Raw genomic sequence first — 20468 nt, 5'->3', positions numbered from 1 at the left:
TGTTAGCATTAGCGACTCCACCACACAGCAGAACTCCTCCGGGTTTGTGTTGTTTGTGGAGATAAAACATCCATGTTGCAGTGAGCCAATCAGAGGCTAGATGTTTAAATATCAGGAAACAACAAAAACTCTGCCACTTTCTCCTCCAGCTGACTTCTACATCCTCAAACAGGCACCAGAGCTTTCTTTCCACAGAAAATAACACACAAGGCATCCATTCCTATTACCACTGCAAATGTATTAAACACATGAGAGTTGACATCTTTGGTGTGTTCTTGCTGTGTTGAAATTCTAATTCCATCTTTTAGTTCTCTTTAAAACACAGAAAGGTTTTATTTACCTGCAACGTTTCGTTTGCGGCTGCAGCCGCAAACGAAACGTTGCAGGTAAATAAAACCTTTCTGTGTTTTAAAAAGAACTAAAAGATGGAATATGAAAGTTGACCTTTTAAAAACAATACATACAGAGCACTTGTTTTATTTAAATTGTTAAGGTTATTTTTCTTCCAACTGCTTTGACAATGTGAAGTAAAACATTAAAAAATGGGGGACTTGATCAGGTTTGACTGTTTGAGTCATAAATTCCATCGGTTATGATTTGATCTGACCTAAAAAAGACCTCTGCTCCGTCTGTCAACCCTCAGCAGATCTATGGCTTATGTTTCATGGCACCACATGGACCTGGAAATATAGCAATGGCGTCACCTGTGCTCCTTCCCACTGCGGCGTTTATAATCCAGACTCTGGGCATGAAAACATCCATGTCCAGTCTAGAAAAAAGTTCACTGTAATTCCTCTTCAACGGTGTGTGACTCCAAACTGGAGTCTGGTTCTCTGTGGACCCAACATCCAAACTTTAACACGCCAGACCCTTGTAATGTGGCGCATGACCCTTTCCCGGTTTCACATGACATCTAAAGACATCGAGCCATTTATTATCTCTGAATCCTACGTCACAGTCAGCAAGGAGCAAATGAGACACAGAGAAAGCAATACCAAAAGGAGGAGGTGTGGAAATAACCACAGCGCGGCCCCCTGTACATCTAACCTAGCACCATTTGAAACCACTTCTGCTGTGTGATTTTATTTGCTACTAAATGGGGATTGAATTTCCATGGCCCGTATCACATTGTGCAGTGTTGTACAAGATTGCAGAGTAGGGCGAGCGGACGAGGGCAAAGTGAAAGAGAAGGTGCATACATTTACCTTGTCGGTGGCTTAATGGCTCCATATGTTTGTGAGGAGAAGTGACAGGCAGAAGTGGGGTCTGAGCGAAGGCCAGCAACCCCCTCCCCTCCCACTCACACAAGCCAACACTTCCTGCCGTTCTGTCTCGTTGAAAATGCGCCGTCCACCTAACGCACCATGGGCGTGTAAAAGCCTCAGCACTATCGCTGATATCACTTCTACTGTTTTTATATGCCTGTCTGACAAGAATAGTGGAGCAATGGGTAATGCTAGCTGCTTTCCTATTTTTTCTTTCGTTGGGAAACCAGTTCTTTGTTACTTGATCGCTGCGATAAGTCAGATAAGAATGTGTTGATTTCTTTTTTGCACCCTTGTTATTGTGATTGCACACTTGTTCTAACCAGTTTGCATACACGCTCTTTCAGTGCGCTGCCAAAGCTATCACTCAGATACAAACAATGTGTTGAACAATGGCCAGACAGACCTCCAGCTGTACAAACTGCCTGAGAGAACATGCCTGTTTTAACAAACGTACCAACCGAAAACAAGAACAGGTACGAGAAACGTAATCAGAACTACATGTGCTCACAGACTCAAACTAATAAACCTTAAAAGATCCAAACGTGCTTATCTGGAGTTGTCGTTGGATAATGTGCAGGAAGGAACAGGTGTGAAAACGTCCCTGACTAATCCCGCTCCAGTCAAAGCACCTTAGCCTTTGTTAATGCAGATGTTTGGGCTGGAAGCCGAGGGCTCGTTGCAAAAATGTGCCACGATCTCGTGGCAAAAGCAGTAAAGAGTCCACAGTCCGTGTTGGCACTTGCCTGGATTCTGTGGGCCAGCTCATTGTCTGAACATGTATGCATTGTCCCCCCCTCTCTGACAGGTGATAACTACCCGGTGCAGTTCCTTCCATCCACAATGGCAGCTGCAGCAGCGTCAGGACTCAGCCCCCTCCAGCTTCAGGTATGCACAGTTCCATGACAAAGAATGCTCGGGACGCCCGCCAAGCTCAGGGGCAGAAGGGATGGCTAAGCAGCTGTACGCCAAGTAATGAGCTGCGCACTAAATAATCCTGGAGGCCCATCCCCAGCTCACACACACTTATCACCTTACATATGTAATTTATCCCCATTTTGTAGAAGATTTATCCCCTCTCGTTCTGCCACACAGAGGAGTTAGGAAGATAATAGTTATTAGAGGGAATGGGAATCGCGTTGGTTATTTTAATCGTCTGCCAGTGAATTTATCAGGACCATTGGCTGGGTTAGAGGGGTTACTTCCTGTTGCTTTCAAACACAGAATGGGAAACTAAACCCATGGGTACAAAATGTGTTTCGGTGTGAATAAAAATGAAACTTGTGGTAAATAGTCTTAAGTGGGGCTGAGCTGAGGTTTACGAGAAAACGCTGAGATAGGCTCCAGGCCCTACGGGCTGCTCCAGGAATCTTCTCACACAACGTTTAAAACATCTGAACCCAGGTCAGGGTTTACCCTTAGGCTGTAATGCTTAATGTAGATGATTATCTACATTCTATCCTCCGAATTATTAGTGTAATAAATGTGGTGAGGTTTAGTCTTTGATTTTTTTCTGCTGTTTTTGATCTTTGTTTCCCGTTTTCTGTAAGTTCTGATTTCCTTTGTCTCGCACACCTGGTTCTAGTTTGATAATTATCCCACCAGTTCCATTTTTTTTATTACGTAAGTCTCGTTTTGGGCTTGCTTGAGTTTTTGCCTCGTCTTCTGTTCTCTTGTCTCTTCATAATTCTTGTTTACCATTCTGCTGCCTCGCCTGTCACTATACATTTCTCCATCCACACTCCACTCCATGACACCACGTATCGTCTAAATTTCCACACTTGTGTTAATGATTGTCTTCTTAAGTGTTTATTTGCAGTAATTTACATAAAAAACATAGAAACGGGAAAAAATACATCTTAACAAAACACGTTTGAGTGGTTTTGCTGCTTCCGTAATTATCCGTTTCTGTTAAGTGATTGTGAATATTTTTTGTATGCAATGCTAGAAATCAGTCATGTTCTTTGCAAACAAAAGAAGGAAGTGAAAAATTAAAAGCATCTCTGCTAACGGGTGGTTAAGTGGCCACTGCTGTTTTGTCAACAAAGTTATTTCAAGGCTGCAAAATGCGATGCTCTGCAACAGAGAAGAATACCAAATCTGAGCAGGAGAGCTTAACAATATGGACCAAACTCTTCACACTGACATACGTGGCAAACGCCCTTCTGATGTTACCGCTATCAAAGTTAACGAGCCTTGGCAAGTTCCAACAATGCGTGCAGCTAGCCCTGAAGAGCTGTGCGTCATTATGCAGCCACAAGGTGAGCCGTCAGAAGCACCGAAGGTGTTGAATGAGTCTGCTCATGTCTGAAGATGCAAGCCTGTGAAAGGTAAACTATAAAGGCTGTTTCTGTGAACATGTTTCAGATGTGAGTGATAGCTGTTGTGTCAGTGGAGTTCACAAGGGAAGGGAGTGTCGGTTCAGAGAGACATGTACGAGGCTATTTTTAGGGTTGCGTGAGGTCAGATGAGACGGTCATATATCTGAGGGTGGTGTGAGAGGGGGAGTCGGGTCTGGAGTCATTAATTCTGATTATGTATCTAACCCTGGGAATGGGCAAAAACAGTGCCTCCATGACCATGACTTGGCTGACCTTTACAGAACACGGTAAACAAAAAGAGGTGCGTTTGCCATTAATTGAAGTCTGTCAGCCTGTCACATATCCTGCCTGCTGGCTGCTATTTACCCTGCTCAGAGATTCCCCCTCAAAACAGTAAGGCAAGTCAAACATGCCCTTTTCTGCATAGATGGGATCAACAGATCATGTGACTGCCACTACTTCCTTGACAAAGCGCTGGGAGTCTGCCATGATAAAAAAAACACCTCTGTATCAACCAAGATGTGGACTTAAGTTAGCTGCTTCCGCCTTTTCGTCATGCTTTAATAAGATAACCAACATTCTTCTTTTAAATCAAACTATAGAAAAAAATTCTCTAGCAGAAAAGAAACATACATGAGAATTACTCAAATGTGTGCAACTCTGAAAAACATTTTTAATGAATATTTCTGATTGTAATTGGTCAGCTTGAGTTTGTGATGCAGGCTGAACATGAAAATAGTCTCCTACACCAACGTATTGGCATTAGCCTCTGATAGAAAATGAACGGTGTAACACTAAGGTTTAAAAAGCTTGACAGATCGACGTCACACTTTTACTCAACATTCATGGACTCACTCATCTTGACTTGCTTTGGGAAAGGCTGTTGTTGTTTTAGCGTCCAGGCAACAGCGGAGAATGTCTTGGCTAGTAGAAGCTAACTGTTAGCATTAGCAACTCCGCCACACAGCAGAACTCCTCCAGGCTTGTGTTATTTGTGGAAATAAAACATCAACGTTGTAGAGCAAATGGAGTCGGTGGTAGAGTCGTTTTGCTGTTATCCAATCAGAGACAAGATGTCCAAATACCAGGAAATAAGACTTTAAATCCTGCCAAGTTAGGTTCTCCTCTGTTGTGACATTCTGCTATTTCCTGTAACAAGTACATTTGAGTCACCCCCCCGAGTATGACTTATAAAGCACTCATTTTAACTAGAAACCACCGTATTTTTTACTCCATTCTTAAGGTATAAATTATCTATTGTATTGAGTTTATTTTATGTCATTACGATCGAACTTATTGTATTTTAGTGTTTTCTCCCTCTGCTGCATAACTTTTACTTTTACTTTTACTTTTACTTTGGCTGTAAACGAAACAAATTTCCCACTTGTGGGACTAATAAAGGTTATCTTATCTTATCTTAAATGTATTGATTAAACGAGTTTCCCACACCTTTAAATAGAAACAAATCAAAACACAATAAGAAAATGAAGACTTCATTTTCAAAACAAATAACGTCAGTATTTTATTTGTACAAATAATGCTTATTATTATTTATTTCAAAATAAAGTTAGGTGATTCGGATCAAAAATCTCTTATTTTGGAACTCTTCAAATACTTTTTTAGGCTTTGAATCAAGAAAAAAAAGTGTAGTTTTGAAGTTTTTATGGTTAAAAATAATAGATTGATACATTATTCTGAATGAAATGATCTCATAAAATACCTTTACTCTGATGAACATTGCATTTTATGCATCATCAGTAATTTTTTCCACCGACAGCACTGAACTAGCTCTAGTTTTCATCTCGGAGCCATGCTCTGAGCCCATTGTTTATCTCCCTCATGCTCTAACACACACCAGCAGATACAAAATCCCACACGCATATGGCTGAATAGGCTTCTCCCACTAATTAAAATCTCTCTTCCTGTCAGCTGCCCAGCAAGGTATAATTTTCCCCAATTTACTCAGTTTAGATTGTGCAATATATGAACCTTAAAAAAATCATCTTATTGGTAGAATTAATTCCCACAATGTGGCGGAGGTAATGCGATCAGCCATCCGGCCAGACAGGGCAGCCGCTCCGTCAGTCTTAATGTCGGCCGCGCAGCCTCTTCACAATCTCCTGTGTCATAACAGTCTGGGATCCTCCCCCGTCGTTCCCTGGCTCTCCTCTCTAAGAAAAGAAAACCCCAACAAGGTAACAAAGGCTCCGAGCTGATGGATGTAAATGAATCTTCCAGGGTGCGTTTGTGTTGGGAGACTGTAATTTGCTTGTCAATACATGGTGGTAGCATCACTCTGGATGGCTGACAGTCTGCAAGTGGCTGTCACCAGGCATTGCTGTACCCCAGGGCAATTTCACTCAATGTTTTCCTGACAGATTGGCTCTGGTCCGCAACTCACAGGAGAGGAGGCGGGTAAACTATCCCAGCGCGACATGCCCTTCTTCATTAGTGCCCACACAGAGCCAGGATGAGCCCGGGACCAGCAGGAAACAATAGCTCCATCCCCTGGCTGTCCTTCACTGATTACAGCTGACACGTCTCACCTAAAAGAGGAAATTGTGCTCAGATTGTACCCCTCCCCCCACAATCTGTCCGGACACCTACTATATTCAATTGAGTTAGGAGACAAGAAGGGGGATTTTCCTAATTCCACAAAAGAATTTTCCATCTAGGAGAGCATTTAATTTGTTGTTTGTACACTATTTCCTTGCATCAGTTGCCAGGTGAAAAACTATTTACTTAAGGAGAATGTGAACTTAATGCATCGGCCGTCTTTTTAGCAGAACAAATAAACAGCGGGACGGCCTTCCAAAGTCCTGTTTTGTTCCACAGGAAGCAAATGCTTGACTCAAGGCCATTTCAAAGAAAGTATCACTGGATAAAACAGAACATCTGGGTTCTCTGTGTGTCGACTAAACGAATAGAGAGAAATCTTCGGCTTTCACTCAGTCAAAGCTCCATTTCCCATCTCCTTCTCGCACAGATCTCGTTCCTCCAATTTCCAACCCTCAGTTTAAACCACCTCCAAGTGTCTCAGTTTGTGAATTTCTCCGTCAACACACCTCCATCCTTTTCTTTTTCTCATTCTGCAGACGTGTTTGAATTATCCGGGCCGTGACATCCTCCTGCTTTACAGTACTTGTAATTGAGCTGCTCGAGATGAGACGCGGAAGAACATTCGCCGTGGCATCTCTCCAGGCCCGTGATAAACCTGAGCCCATTCTCGTGAGCTCGTGCTGCCACTGTAAAGATGAAAAGCAGCCTATATGCTTAACAACAACCCCGGACCACATCTCAAGCGGAGACAGACACATCTGAAGGCGTGCGTGCACGAGCTCGGAAGACTGCAGCGATAAGAAAGAGTGTTACACAGTCAGGGACAAACAGGAAGAAAGTGGGAGAGAAGCAAACTGCACATTATCTTTTGTTTGGATGTAAATGCCTGTGTGGTACAGATGTGAAGAAATGGCTTCTATCATTAACAAGTGAAGCACTTTTGACTTGAAAGAGAGGAAGAGAAGAAGAGGAGGAGGAGGGGAAAAAGAGAGGCGTACTGTAGAGAGCAGCTGTTTCTGTGTTGATGAGCAAAGGAGCTAGGTCTTTGAAGGTAACCCAGAGCAGTGCAGCAATGCTTGAGTGTAAGGAAGGCTGGCTAATAGGACGGCAAGGTGAGCAGCTGGATGGAGGCAGCGGTGAACAGAGGGACAGATGGACAGACAGAGTTGATAATGCAGTGAGCAGCAGTGAATGGGAGGGCTGGCACCGGGGGCCCTCGGCCTGGAAGGGCCCACATTTATACAAGACAGAATGTGATTTTGTGTGTATACGCCAAAGAGCTGCTAAGAAAATTTTATATTTATTTAATATACAGCAGCTGTACGATGGACCAAAATGAGGCGTGAGAAGGGAGGGGGGGTCGGCGCGGAGCAGGTTGGGTGCCAGCAGATGAAACAGATGTTGAGCCATACTGGAAAGCATCGGCACAGTGCACCAGGGCGCCTTCCTCCACTCTTGACATCTGGGCCTAGCCTGGGTCAGCCTGCATGGTCGCCCTGGGCAATGAGCCTGTACAAGCCTTGTGGCAAACGGGCCTGGCGCTGTGCTGCCTTTTAAATGGTGTGGTGCACTGAAGCACAGTTAATGCCCTCAGATCCAGTCTACTGCTCAGTGTCCGGGCTGAGCAGAGGTGAGCGAGACACCGACATGCAGGCAGACACATAAAGACACGAGGATATGTTAAAAGATTATATTTTTGCACATGCAAACATTGCCTTTCTTCCAGCATGCCCGCTGCCACTTTACTTTACGGCGTTGCTGCAAAGTTGTTTTAATTTTCTTCTCTTCCTGTTGTACTAAAAAGCCTGTTTGAATAAGGTCAAATGGACATTTGAATATAGTGTGATGTTTACTAAATTATCAGCCCTGCTATTTTAATAAAAAACAAAGGTGGCCCTTTCTAATCAAATATCACACACCTGGTATGCGTCACATCATCAGCAGAGTGAGCTATCTCAGTTTAATGTCACAGGATGAAAAGTGAACCTTCCCGTTTAACCTCTGCTGCCTCTGGAGGACTCGTTTTTAATTACCTGGGGCTAACAGGCTGACCTTGGGTGTTGCACTCACTTTGAATCCATGCTTGCTGAGATCTGTCATGCTCTACTGGGAAACAGGGAATGATGGGGTCGACGAAATAACCCTAATAGTTGTGTTTGTGTGTATCCCACTCAATGCCAAGAGGTGCTACTGTTACCTGATTACAAAATTGTGTACGCACACCTTTTTTATTGACAAAAGAAACAGAGACAGAAATATTTTGGAGCTCTAATAACGCTTCCCACACTTCTCCCCGGAGTCAGAGCATTGACTTTCAGGTCGACCCTTATTACCTTGAACATTTTCCTGCCCCCACCTGGCCAGTAAGATATGAAGAAGAGGTCATTAAATGGAAGAAAGTCAACTAAGTTATGCAGACAGATGTCTTCAGTCTTGGGAGTCAAGTAGTCTCATTTTGAAAATGATCCTAGATTTTACTCCAGCTTTCTGAAGATTATATCTGACCTTGTGCACGTGTCCAACTAATAAAAAGATGCTGCATATTAAAAAAAAACACCTTGCATAAGCAGGCTGTAAGAATCCCATTTGGAACTTGAGCAATTGTCAACTTTTATTATTAATGGCTTCTGCCTAACAAGATCTCATAATATAAAAGCCACATAAATGAGGCCTGGGTGAGGAGTACTGGTTTATTTTTTATTTTTTACAACAATTTAGAGGTGAAATTATGAATCCAAAATACATTTGTAATACATTTACTGATTTTTTTAAGTAACACAGAGCAGTTACTAGCTCCTCCGCCCCACAGGCTGAACGTGAAATTACAACTATCGTAAACAACCCTGCTGTAGCTAACACTAACAGCGAGCTTACGCTAGCATGAGCTAGGGGTTGTATCAACTAGTCAACTAGTCGACCTCACTGCTCTGTAGTGACTTTTAATGCCTGTCATCGACTAGTCGCTGTCACGTGATAATGACCGGCAAGATGCAGTCCTCGGAAAAGACAGCAGCCTGCTGTCAGCAGGTGACAAGCTCCTGCGCGTCGGGAGGCAACGCGCTGTGCCAGAGCGTCGGTACTGACACCCGCCGTAAAACGGACATTTGACCAAATTGTGACCTTTACCCTCTTGCAATTTAACCTTCCCCTCACCCCCATCCTAACCTTAACCAGCGTGCGGATGCAAAGCTCTGATCGTTGACGCGCTCCAGACATCTGCGTTCAAAGGTAACTCATGAGGTGAATATATATGAACCCAGGTAGCAGTTTTTCTTTAGGATTGAGAGGAGATGCAGGAAGATAATAAACAGGCAGGACAGAAAAATAGTCAAATAAAAACAAGTTAGTTTTTGTACCTGGTGGTTGCAAAAATCAGACACCATTGAAGGTAATCAGAAGTGAGGAACAGAAAATGAAATAATCATTTTAATGTTTAGAACAGCGGGAACTCTGAGAGGCTGCAGGCGCTCCGGTGAGTTTGCGGCCGCTGCGCAGGGGGAGGGGGAGAGGGCTGAAGCAGAAACTATTGTTGTTAAAAAAAATGTGTTTAACTTTGAAAATGTGGGCACAATTTCAATTGCCAAAAAAAAAAAAAACTCCAGCGAACCAACCGACCCCCCCGTGCTGCTTCAGGTGAATGACGTCATCAACGACTAGTCAAAGTCGACTCGATTTTCATTACTTGACAGTCGACTTTTAAAAAAATTAAGTCATGCAGCCCCTAGCATGAGCCAACTAATACTAAAATAACCACTGAGTAAAAATATCCACAAAAAATAGTATTACTTACAAGTCCAGTAACAACAAAGCCAGGGCAACAACAGTCTGTGGTTTTTCTACTGTAGCTTCCTCAAACTAGCGTAGGCCACACCTCCAAAGACATTACTCTCTTACTTTTACTTCCAGGCTTCGCTATGATTCCAACAGATAGCAAACTTCTTTTTCTTCATCTTCTTGTGCTTTTTATTGACAATCGGCAAACTGAAAATGCTAACCGCTAGTATTAGCTAGTATTACATCTAACAGCTGGAAATCAGGTAAAGAGCGCCCCCTAGGACACCTACCTGCTCCACAAAATTATCTTATGTGGTTTTCAGTCAGCAGAGGGCAGCAGAGTGGTGTCAAATATGAAACTGATCAAGTTTCTAACACAACAACCACTGAGATCAACTTTAAAGATCTAGCTTAAAGTTAAAAACAATATCTGGTGTTACTTTAAACATTGGGACAGCAGTAGCTCAGGAGGTAGAGCGGGTTGTCCGGTAATTCAGGTCCCGGCTCCGACCAGAGAATTCTGCTGTTGTGTCCTCGGGCAGTACACTTAGCCCGCCTTGCCAGCTGATGGTGGTTGGAGGGATCGGTGACGCCAGTGCTCGGCAGCCTCGCCCCTGTCAGTGCACCCCAGGGCAGCTGTGGCTACATCGTAGCTAATTCCCACCAGCGTGTAAATGTGCGTGTGAATGACTGATTGTGTTGTGAAGCACCTTGGGGGGTTGTAGAACCCTAAGAAGGCGCTATACAAATACAAGCCCTTTACCATTGAATCTTGTACAAATTACACAACACACATCAAAATCTATTGATTGCTACAATCAGCAGGAATTTATTTATGTAAAGTCAGGTTTTTAGATGTCCACGTAAAATTCAATGAATATTTATCTCACTTTTGACCAGTGTTTGCCAAGTTTCCAACGATGACTAACACTTTCTTTTGTTCTTGAGCAGTTTTATAGATCAATCAGTCCTCTTGATTGTATTTATTGTTCTTTGGGTCTTGAAGAGTTCCTGGTCATTAATCCTCAAGCTGCAACACTGAGTTGCCAATCAGCGACAGCGTGCAGTTTAAGCTCAAGTCTCTGTGTTCTTTTTCCGGAACAATAAAGGCCTTCCTACTCAAGATCAGAGCTATGCCCATCAACAAGCCAGTTAGCAACCATCTGTCCAGCAGACGTCTGCATAGACTCCCATGTTGCCTGAAGTCACAGCAATTGACTGAAAACCCCTCCGTCGTTCTTTGTCTCACTTTCTCACCTCCCCTATATGCTCCAGTTGGCTTTACCACTGATATTAACCAAGTCTAGCTGGGATATTGATGGAGTTTGGTCAGTTCCTGTGTCTCCCTTCTAAAAGAAAAGACTGTTTGTGAAGGAGGTGGGGGCAGCGCTATCATTGTGGGAACATAATCAGTCTGTCATTTCCGCTGCCCATGTGCTGTTGTTGATCCTGGGTCCCCTGGAAGAATGGACCTTTTGTACTGCTGCTTATGTGGCAGGGATAAAGTTTCTCAGAGGAGGACATGTGCGTTTATATTTAGAGATATGTGTATGGACATAAAGGTGCTTTATTTGGCGCACACGATGAGCTCGGTGACTTTTTGACCATCTGCAAAACAACACAACAAACTGATTATTTGATGGGTAGGATTCAGTTTTTTGTCTGACAAAAGGTCTGAGGTTAAATGTGAAATAACATTTTCATGGGTGATTTGAACAGAAGACAGCTGTGAAAGTCTAGATGTACCCATTCAGTTTAGATAAATGGGCTGCGACTGACAAAATCTGGTCTATTGATGAGCTCTGCAGGTTTAGAAATGGGTCCAAAAATGACATTAATCCAGTTGGACTCAGTAGATTAGGGCTGTTTATTTCAACAACACCCAAACTCTTGATTTCATCTCTAAACACTAACCTTCAAATGCAGAACCTCACACCTTGGATTCAGCCTACTGCTGTCCCACCTGGTTTCAGTCTGTTGCTGATCTAATTTTGGTTTCCATTAGACGTCTTTTACATCTTCTTTAAGACACACAACGTGTTTGTTTAGTACAGTCAGCGGTAGTGACAAGCGAGTCTCCAGTGCAACGAGGGTGCCTTTGATGGCTATGTGGAGACAAATCATGAGCCAGACACTTGAAGAGGAAGCTGTGTAGATCTGTGCTAACACACTTGCATCCAGGCGGCAAACTTTTCTCTGTGATGAGTGGAAAATAGGGGCTCCAAGTAGTTTTGAGTGAATGCCATCTCTGTATGGTTTTTAAGACTGCTGTCTCTCTCTGGGCTCAGCCTTTGAAATACAGTTAAGACCTTTGATGGGGGCTTGCTGCCAGCCATGGAAAGAGAGGAAAGACGCAGAAAATAAGAGAGGAGGGGGTGATGAAGGCAGACAGAGACGCAGAGAGAGTTCTAGGGAGAGGAAAAGACAGAATGTAAAACTTTGAATGAATGCTGGATTTGGATGTTAACGCCTTGATGGTTTCTACCCCCCCAACAGCAACTGTATGCCGCCCAGCTTGCCAGCATGCAGGTGTCTCCTGGAGCCAAGATGCCTCCTCTGCCACAGTCCCTCAACTCTAGTGGGCCGATTTCTCCTTCATCTCTAAAGAATGACAAGAGTTCCTCAAGCCCCATCACTCAAGTCAAGGTACAACCCTCAGTTCCTTTAGCCAGCTCTCTTACAGCCTAAATCTTGAGTGGTACTTGACCCAGCTTAGTTGGACGGCGTTGTCTGAATAAACTAGCATTACAACGTTCACTACTACAGTGTTGCGACCTGCCGGTGGTGAGCCCAGCCTCCCAAAGGCCATCAATCTCTGGAGCTTAAGCAAGGCCTCTTCTCTCTTTACCAGAACTCTGTGGGCATGGTTGCCATAGCGGTGGCTTGTTCTTTTCCACAATGAAAAGTCTGTCTTTTCTTTTTTTTTTGGGGGGGTTTTACGTGACTAAAAAAGGAATAAAGCCGTTATGACAACACCATACAGCTGCTGACAAAAATGGAACATAAAGTCGACTCGACACGTTTTTCAGAAAGTTTTTTCAGCCTGTAAATAAACCAAAAGCAGGATGTGTTTTCTGCTGCTGTGTGGCATGACTCCACTCAACCTCCACACAAAGAAACGGACGCATTCATCATTCTCACTCACTTAAGTCAAAATCAGAAACATATGTCCTATTGAAGCAGCTTAGTTTAATGATATCACAATGGAGAAACGCCATAAATCATGGTGGGAAAACACTCCAGCTTTTCTTCACTCACTTGCTTCCAAACACACACACACACACACACACACACACACGCACGCATGCACGCACGCACGCACACACACACACACACACACACACGCACGCACGCGCGCACACACACACACACACACACACACACAGAATTGATCTGAGTATTGTTCATTCTGGTTATTTCTAACAAATTACAATTTGCATTAAACTATTAACTATCTATTTACCACCAAAACTAGTATATTAAAAAAATAAATGATTAATTATTAAATAGTTGGCAAACATGTACTGGCATCCTCTTGTTTCTGTCCACACTCCAGTGGAATCATATTGCCCTCAGTTTTGTTTGTGTGTTTTCAGCTTCACCGCATAACAAACTGTTATTGGCACAGTGAGCGCTAGGCCTCGGGCCACTCCGTGCTTCAGCCATATGTTTGGACAAGGAGACACTTGGGTTCCCAGTAAAAAAAAAAAAAAGGCAACAAGGGCTTTAATCTGCTGTGTACGGAGACACGTCTATGTTCTACTTCTGGGATGCAAATCTTTCGACATTCTATCTAAAGTCAGCATTCGTCATGTTTAAGCCAATGTAATAAATGTTTTTATGTCTAAATGATCAAATGTATTATAACGTTGTACAATTTTTGCTGAAATGTTACGTTTATTGATTTTACATTTAAGCATTACTAAAAATCTGTGTAGGCCCTTGGTGCACCTGGATGAAACCAGAGATCTACAGGTTAAAACGGCCACGTAGACAATAACGCTTTAAAGTGCTTCAGATACCACAAAGAAAAAAAGTATCCTCCTCTAAGCTTATTTTAAAAACCTAACCGCACTTTATACTTTTTTATGAATAAGCATATCAAAGCACAAGATAAAACCCAAGTATGCACAAATGAGGAATGAAATTAGAAAACAAGCTAATGAAGTAGATAATGTAAGTCGACATCCGATGAATGGAACAGCTGTCTTTGATCATCGCCACCGCTGTTATCTGGTCATTATTTATTCTTCGAACCGGAGTGCAGACACAGAGCAGGGAGGAGGAGAGGCAGAACAGATGAAGATGTGCAGAGAGACAGAATCTGCTTTAATTAGTGCGAACAAAGGCACTGGACGACTGTGAGGAAGATCGCAGAGGAGAAGAGAACAGACGGGGGAGACGGACAAAAAGACGGAGAATTGGGAAGGAGTTGTTGGTCAGGATCTTGTAATTAATCAGAGAGAGAGACGAGCGGTGATTCATGGGAATCCAAAGCTCCTCCAAGACAAATAAGAAAGAGGGATCCGCTCACATCCGTCTTTTTTTCCTTCCCTTCTCTTTACTGCCACAGGAGGAAGGAACACAGCCCCTCAACCTGTCTGCTCGTCCAAAAACGACAGAAATGGTCAAATCGCCTACATCCCCAACGTCCAACCTGTTTCATGGCAGCAAAAGCAGTCCTAACAGCCTCCTCAGTAAAGGCGGCATCCCCAGTCCTCTTGGAGGAGGCCTCGGCCGGGGTTCTTCTCTCGGTAATACCTCAACATTCACCCTAAAATGCTTCCATCAAAAAGTGTGGCATTTCTGTGTTTCTGCCTAGTGCCATTTTCTAATTTTGCCATGTGTGCACACAGATATTTTGTCCAGCCTAAACTCCACTGCGCTGTTTGGAGATCAAGACACAGTGATGAAGGCCATCCAGGAGGCTCGCAAAATGAGGGAGCAGATCCAGAGGGAGCAGCTGCAACATCACCAGCAGGGCATGGATGCAAAGCTGTCTGCCCTGAGTTCTGTGGGCCTCAACAACTGCAGAGCTGACAAGGTCAGGGTCCTTTGGTTCGATTGAGTTATCCCTGATTCAGGTATTCTCTAAACTTGGATGTTACACTAAAGTAAAAAATAATCACAAGAGCGCTCAGTTCTTTGGTTGGGGGCGTTGAAGGAAGAAACTATGCAAGAAAGTGGAACATTTTAATGCTGCAGTCATTTTTTAAGACCAATGATTTTCTTTAATCAGCATCCAGGGTGGTCGCATTGATAAGAGCTGGCATAGTTCAGCGTGCACACGTGTGTTTACTCCAACTATCATGAATATGTTCAAGTGTGCAGGCTCAGAGGCTCCTGCGTTGTTTATGCTGGTGTGAGGGCCGTGACAGGCCATGGCAGTGCCCGGTGTGGGTTAAGAAAACTCTGAAGTCTTTGCCCAATTAAAGCCGACTTGCAGCCCTCTCCGTCCCCTGACACGGGATGGGGCTTCTTTGTACCGGGAGCACACACTCCCAGGGATTCTCTTTAAAAATATCTTCAATCGATGAGTCAATCAAGGAAAGAAAAAAGCTGTCCTCTTCTCTTCAGCTTGATGCCATGTTGCCAGTTGGCTGTGAGGAGCAGGCAGAAACTGGGAGCGATGCTCATTAATATTTCAGCACCTGACACTTTCAACCAACACCCTCAACTAGGTCAATGTATATGTAAAAAAGTCTATGAATATCTATTTTGATTTCTTCCTAATTTGGCGTTTGGAAGAGATTACTGTCGTTGCAGGTGGCAATCAACTATGCTCTTACTAAAGTGAAGCACATAAATCGGTGCAGCCCAGAGAGAGGGCAGAGATGAAGCCTCTTTCCTTACACAGCCACAAATACGATTAGGACTCAATCCATTTACTAATTTTTGTTCAATAAATTTAAATAAATACTAAAACAAAGTTCCAAAACACTTTTGAATGAATTTATAAATAGATTTGGACAACTTTGTTCAGTTGTTGTCTGATGTTGTCTTCTGTGGCTTGTTTGGGTCTGGGTGGTGCGGTCAGCAGTCCGAGCAGAAAAAACAAGAATTTCCTCTCCCCATCTCCCTGGGTGGGATTCCAAAGTGTTCCCCGGTCAGCTAAGAGATATAACCCCTCCAGCATCTTGGGTTGGCGATGGGGTCTCCTCCCAAACGAACATGCCAACACGACTCCTCAAGGAGTTATCCAAGGAGCATCCTTATCACATGCCCAGACCATGTCGGCTGACTCCTCTGGACATGGAGGAGTAACAGCTCACTCACAGATGTTTAATCTCCTCTTTCTGCCTCTAAGGCTGAACCTGGCCACCATAAAAAGCAAACTCTTTTTGGTCACTTGTATTTGTGATCCAATTCTTTCATTAATTCCACCAAGCTCTAGAAAAAAGGGTAACGTTGGAGCACAGATTTACAGGTAAATTGAGATCTTAACCCTAACCCTAATCCCCAGTTTAACTCCCCGACAGCCACAACAAAACACCTGGAGGGTTCCCACGCCACGGCTAGCACTTTGCTCCTTTAATCAACAGCACAGTGTACCAGAATCTTTCTTCTTCAAGAGATGCAGCTCCAGTTGAAAATCTCCACATGTGATACTGGGTTTCGGCACCATTTGATGTTGTTTACGTGTCGTAGAAAGCTCTTTTCTTGGCTAGATCGTCTCCAGCTAGTGGACGTTTTCTGTCCTGATTCTAAGGAAGACTGGTCATACTCTAACTCTGCTAGGTTTGCTGAAAATAGGCTGAAATGGAAAAAGCAGAGAAAAATGGCACGAATAACACACCTTGACCCCCTGAAGCCAACCCCTGTGGTAGTCAGTCTAAAGGGCCCCGAATCTTCTCAAACATTTGTTTTTATTCTTAGCTCGGCCCCATCTACTTGGTGACGTGGTTAGTTTCTATCGAATCGGTACAAAGACTTGTGTGAGGACGTCGTTAAACTGGACAGATTTTTCCACACGGTCTGATAGAAAGCTGAGTGACATCAAGTGAAGAGACTCCGCGGTCTGAGAATACACATGATTTAAAAAAAAAGGCTTATATATGATATTGAACCCCTCAAGGTGCTTTACAACACAATCAGTCATTCACCCATTCACACACACATTCACACCCTGGTGGGCTGCGTTGTAGCCACAGCTGCCCTGGCAGAGGCGAGGCTGCTGAGGCAAGGCAAGGTGGGTTAAGTGTCTTGCCCAAGGACACAACGACAGCGACAAACTGAGTGGGGCTCGAACCTGCAACCTTCTGATTACGGGGCAAGCACCTAACTCCTGTGCCACCGTCACCACCACATATTATCCAACAGGAACGTAGATGTATTGATAACCGGAAATCTTTACTCTAACCCTAATCCCCATTTAACGCTGCAACGACCGCAACAAACCACCTGTAGGGCCGCCCCGCCATCCTTCTGTTATCTTTACACCCAATTTTGAACCTTTTCCCCAAGAGCCCCCCCCCCCCCCCCCCAACACACACACCCTCAGAGTGGTAGCTGCAGGAACAAACCATTCAGTTGCACTTCTGTTGGTTTGAAATCCCTTAAAAGCATTTGACCACACATCACCTCTACTAATGAGAAGGTGCCTACTGGGTTTGAAACGGTAAAGTGCAGAACATGTCGTCATGTAGAAGTTAGCCTGGTCATTGAGCACAACGACTGTGCAAATCCCCTTAATTTTCTACATTGTTACTGGAAAACAGTATATTTGGATGTAACATCACCCCCAACATCTGACCTCTTGTGTAAACGGAAAGTTTAAAGCTTTCAGCGTTGGCTTTTTTCATTCTGAGTCATGGGAGTTGGTACAGCTGTCTCCTATCCTCACAGCTAAGGTGTGCCTGGTCAACCAAGCAGTCAAATCTGCCCCGACATGAATGCAATAGCTGAACAATGCCATTTTCCACAAACAGCACACCTCCACCATCATTGTTCTCAGTAAGTAGAGCTTAGCGCCCTTTCTTTTTTATTCTTCACTCCCAGCTTACTCTTTTGTGAGCTTCGATTTGTTTTCGTAGGATTTTAGACTCGGGCTATGTCGAACCGTTGTTCAAGCAGTCATCCTAGAGAAGAAAAATTCCTGTCTTTTTTTCTGTTTCTTTCTTAAGGGATCTTCTGCTTAATAGAGTCAGTCACTCCTCACCTGGAATCTACTTTTGACTGCTGTTTGCCACTTGAGGGAAAAAAAATTCTGTGTCTTTGTGTTGGAGGAGGATGGGAGGGTCCTCCTTGAATAGAATACGGTATTTTTTCACTCGTTTGGGATTGACTTTCTAGTGAAGGTATTGTCATGCCTTTATTTAGTGATTGTGCTCCTGTCACGATGAGGTGATATTAGAGAGGGAGGCTTCATTAAATCAGCTAAAAGAGTTGCCTCAACACCTTCATCGTTTAGGTTGTAAAACTGAAAATGCAGTTCGTTGTAATTCAGCTGTAAAATGAAAGAGCGTCTTTTGCTGATACAACAAGCCTGCCAACCAGAACGGCTTGAATGCCTCAGATAAAAGCTTTCACTTTAGTCAGTTTCCGAATATTAATATTTTAAGAAAGCGCCTCACCTGACATAAATATGGTGTGGTCTTTAATAGCTACCCTCCCAGTCTCTTGTTTGGAAGTTTATCATAGTGAGCGCTTACATGAAGAAGATTCTGGAACGTAACATAAATGGGATTAAGGAGAGGTTAAGATCATTCAGTGTGGCTGTTAGAGGGGGGATATTAAATATTGATTTATCCCAGTGTAATGACCGGGCAGAGGAGTGGGTCTAAGTGCTGCTTACAGATGGATCAATTCATCTTTTCATACAAAGTGTATTTGAACAGTACAATGCGTTCCTCCCAAGCCTTTATCACCATGTCTCTGGCTCTCCTTCACTCCCTTCCTGACCACCGACCTACAGGAGAACATGGGCTAGATCAGACTTTCTTCAGCGGTATACAAGCCTTTAACCTGAGGACATGTAAAATATTGATGCTTTAGAGGAGGATATTTTCTTGCTTGTTCTTTTTTATTCGTCTGTTTTTACGATATTCCATCAGTACAATAAAACCTTTTACAAGTCTTCTACAATTTGCCTTGTTGAAATATTTATCTAAAGGTATTATTGTCTGCAAAGGGCAATTACTTTGTTCCATTATTTACCATTCACTCTTCAACTAGTGGAAGCTTTTACCCAGAATGCACCAGCAGGCCTGAAGCCATGTAAAGAACATTCAAGGCCATTTGTAACCATTTGAATTGTTTCCCTCTATTATGCACAGGAGCTATAACTGGGCCTACTGGTTTCAGGGTCATGGATGAATAAATATGAAGCATCAGCGTTTCCACCATTATCACTTCACATGTTTAAAGTCTATTGGAATATATAGTAGTAGGTCATAGATGGAGGACTTTTTCCTAATTCGTTTTTGCTGTCTCGACAGAAAAATAACGACGCATTTCCATTACTGGTCGAATTTGTATAAAATCAGTGATTCTGGAAAATATATAAACTATTCAAATTGTTATAAAGCTAAACAAATAGTATTAAAAAGGACAGACCTTGATGAAATGTCAAGTGACAGCAGTCTAACTTTAGGCAGATTATTACCCATTCAATAGGATTAGTACTTTCCTCAAACATCTGTAGCATCAACTGCAACATATTCATCTTCTAAATGTAACAAGATAAAATTATTATTATTATCATTATTGTTATTGTTATTATTACTTAACAAAAATATAACACCTGATGTATTTATTACCAGCTCAGTGGCCTAGTGGTGTCCACCCTGGGATCGGGGTTCGATTCCCGGTCGGGTCATACCAAAGACTTTAAAAATGGGACCCAATGCCTCCCTGCTTGACTCTCCGCTTTAAGGGGTTGGATTGGGGGTTAAACCACCAAATAGTTCCCGAGCGCAGCCACCGCTGCAGCTCACCGCTCCCCTCAATGGGGTTGGGTCAAATGCGGAGATGAATTTCACCAGTGTGTGATGATGACTATGGGACTTTAACTTTATAATCCTATAAACAGTCCAGGTTTAAATATAACTTAAAAATTTCATTGATCAGGTTTTAAAGGGTTAAATTCCCAGTTGAAGTGCAGCTGAATTCCTAAGTGAAACTTAGCTAGTAAAAAACTACTCCAATTTTCAGAAGCAGCAATTATTGCCTCTTGGTTATTGCTTCAATAACAAACCTTTATCTAATATTTTAAAGGCCCGGACTTCATCAGTTAAGGACCATAAATCTTTGACAGTGTGCTGCAGAGGACAAGAAATATAAAAAAATGAAAACATGCAAGTTATCATTTGTTCAAATTAATGTTGAGGGTTTGTCTTTTAGTTTTTGAAGTAGAAGTTTCATTTCCTCATCTGGTCTTTGATCAAAATCAACTCATGTCTTGGAGCTGTTACATTCTTCTGCTGACAAGTCTCTAACTGGAATCAAAAGGGGAAAGGTCAGTGTATTAACCTATTGAACTGCCCCTTTTGCCCCACAACACCACTCTTACTCCGTATTGATGACTACAATTGTCCACTTCTTGTATCCC

At 43.1% G+C, this 20468-nt stretch overlaps 1 protein-coding gene across 2 annotated transcripts in view; it reads left to right on the top strand.

Annotated features, from left to right (window-relative positions):
- Positions 1–20468, top strand: part of sox6 (SRY-box transcription factor 6) — a 150989-nt gene that overhangs the window by 110607 nt on the left and 19914 nt on the right. For both annotated transcript variants that reach the window (XM_015953106.3, XM_054732038.2), the window contains exons 10-13: positions 2074–2153; positions 12416–12565; positions 14493–14673; positions 14776–14963. In XM_015953106.3, coding sequence (XP_015808592.1) covers positions 2074–2153; positions 12416–12565; positions 14493–14673; positions 14776–14963 — 599 coding nt within the window. The remainder of the gene's footprint in view (positions 1–2073; positions 2154–12415; positions 12566–14492; positions 14674–14775; positions 14964–20468) is intronic.

This window comes from Nothobranchius furzeri, chromosome 9 (assembly GCF_043380555.1).
Source record: "Nothobranchius furzeri strain GRZ-AD chromosome 9, NfurGRZ-RIMD1, whole genome shotgun sequence".
Lineage (NCBI taxonomy): Eukaryota > Metazoa > Chordata > Actinopteri > Cyprinodontiformes > Nothobranchiidae > Nothobranchius > Nothobranchius furzeri.
This window is presented reverse-complemented; position numbering and strand designations above follow the sequence as displayed.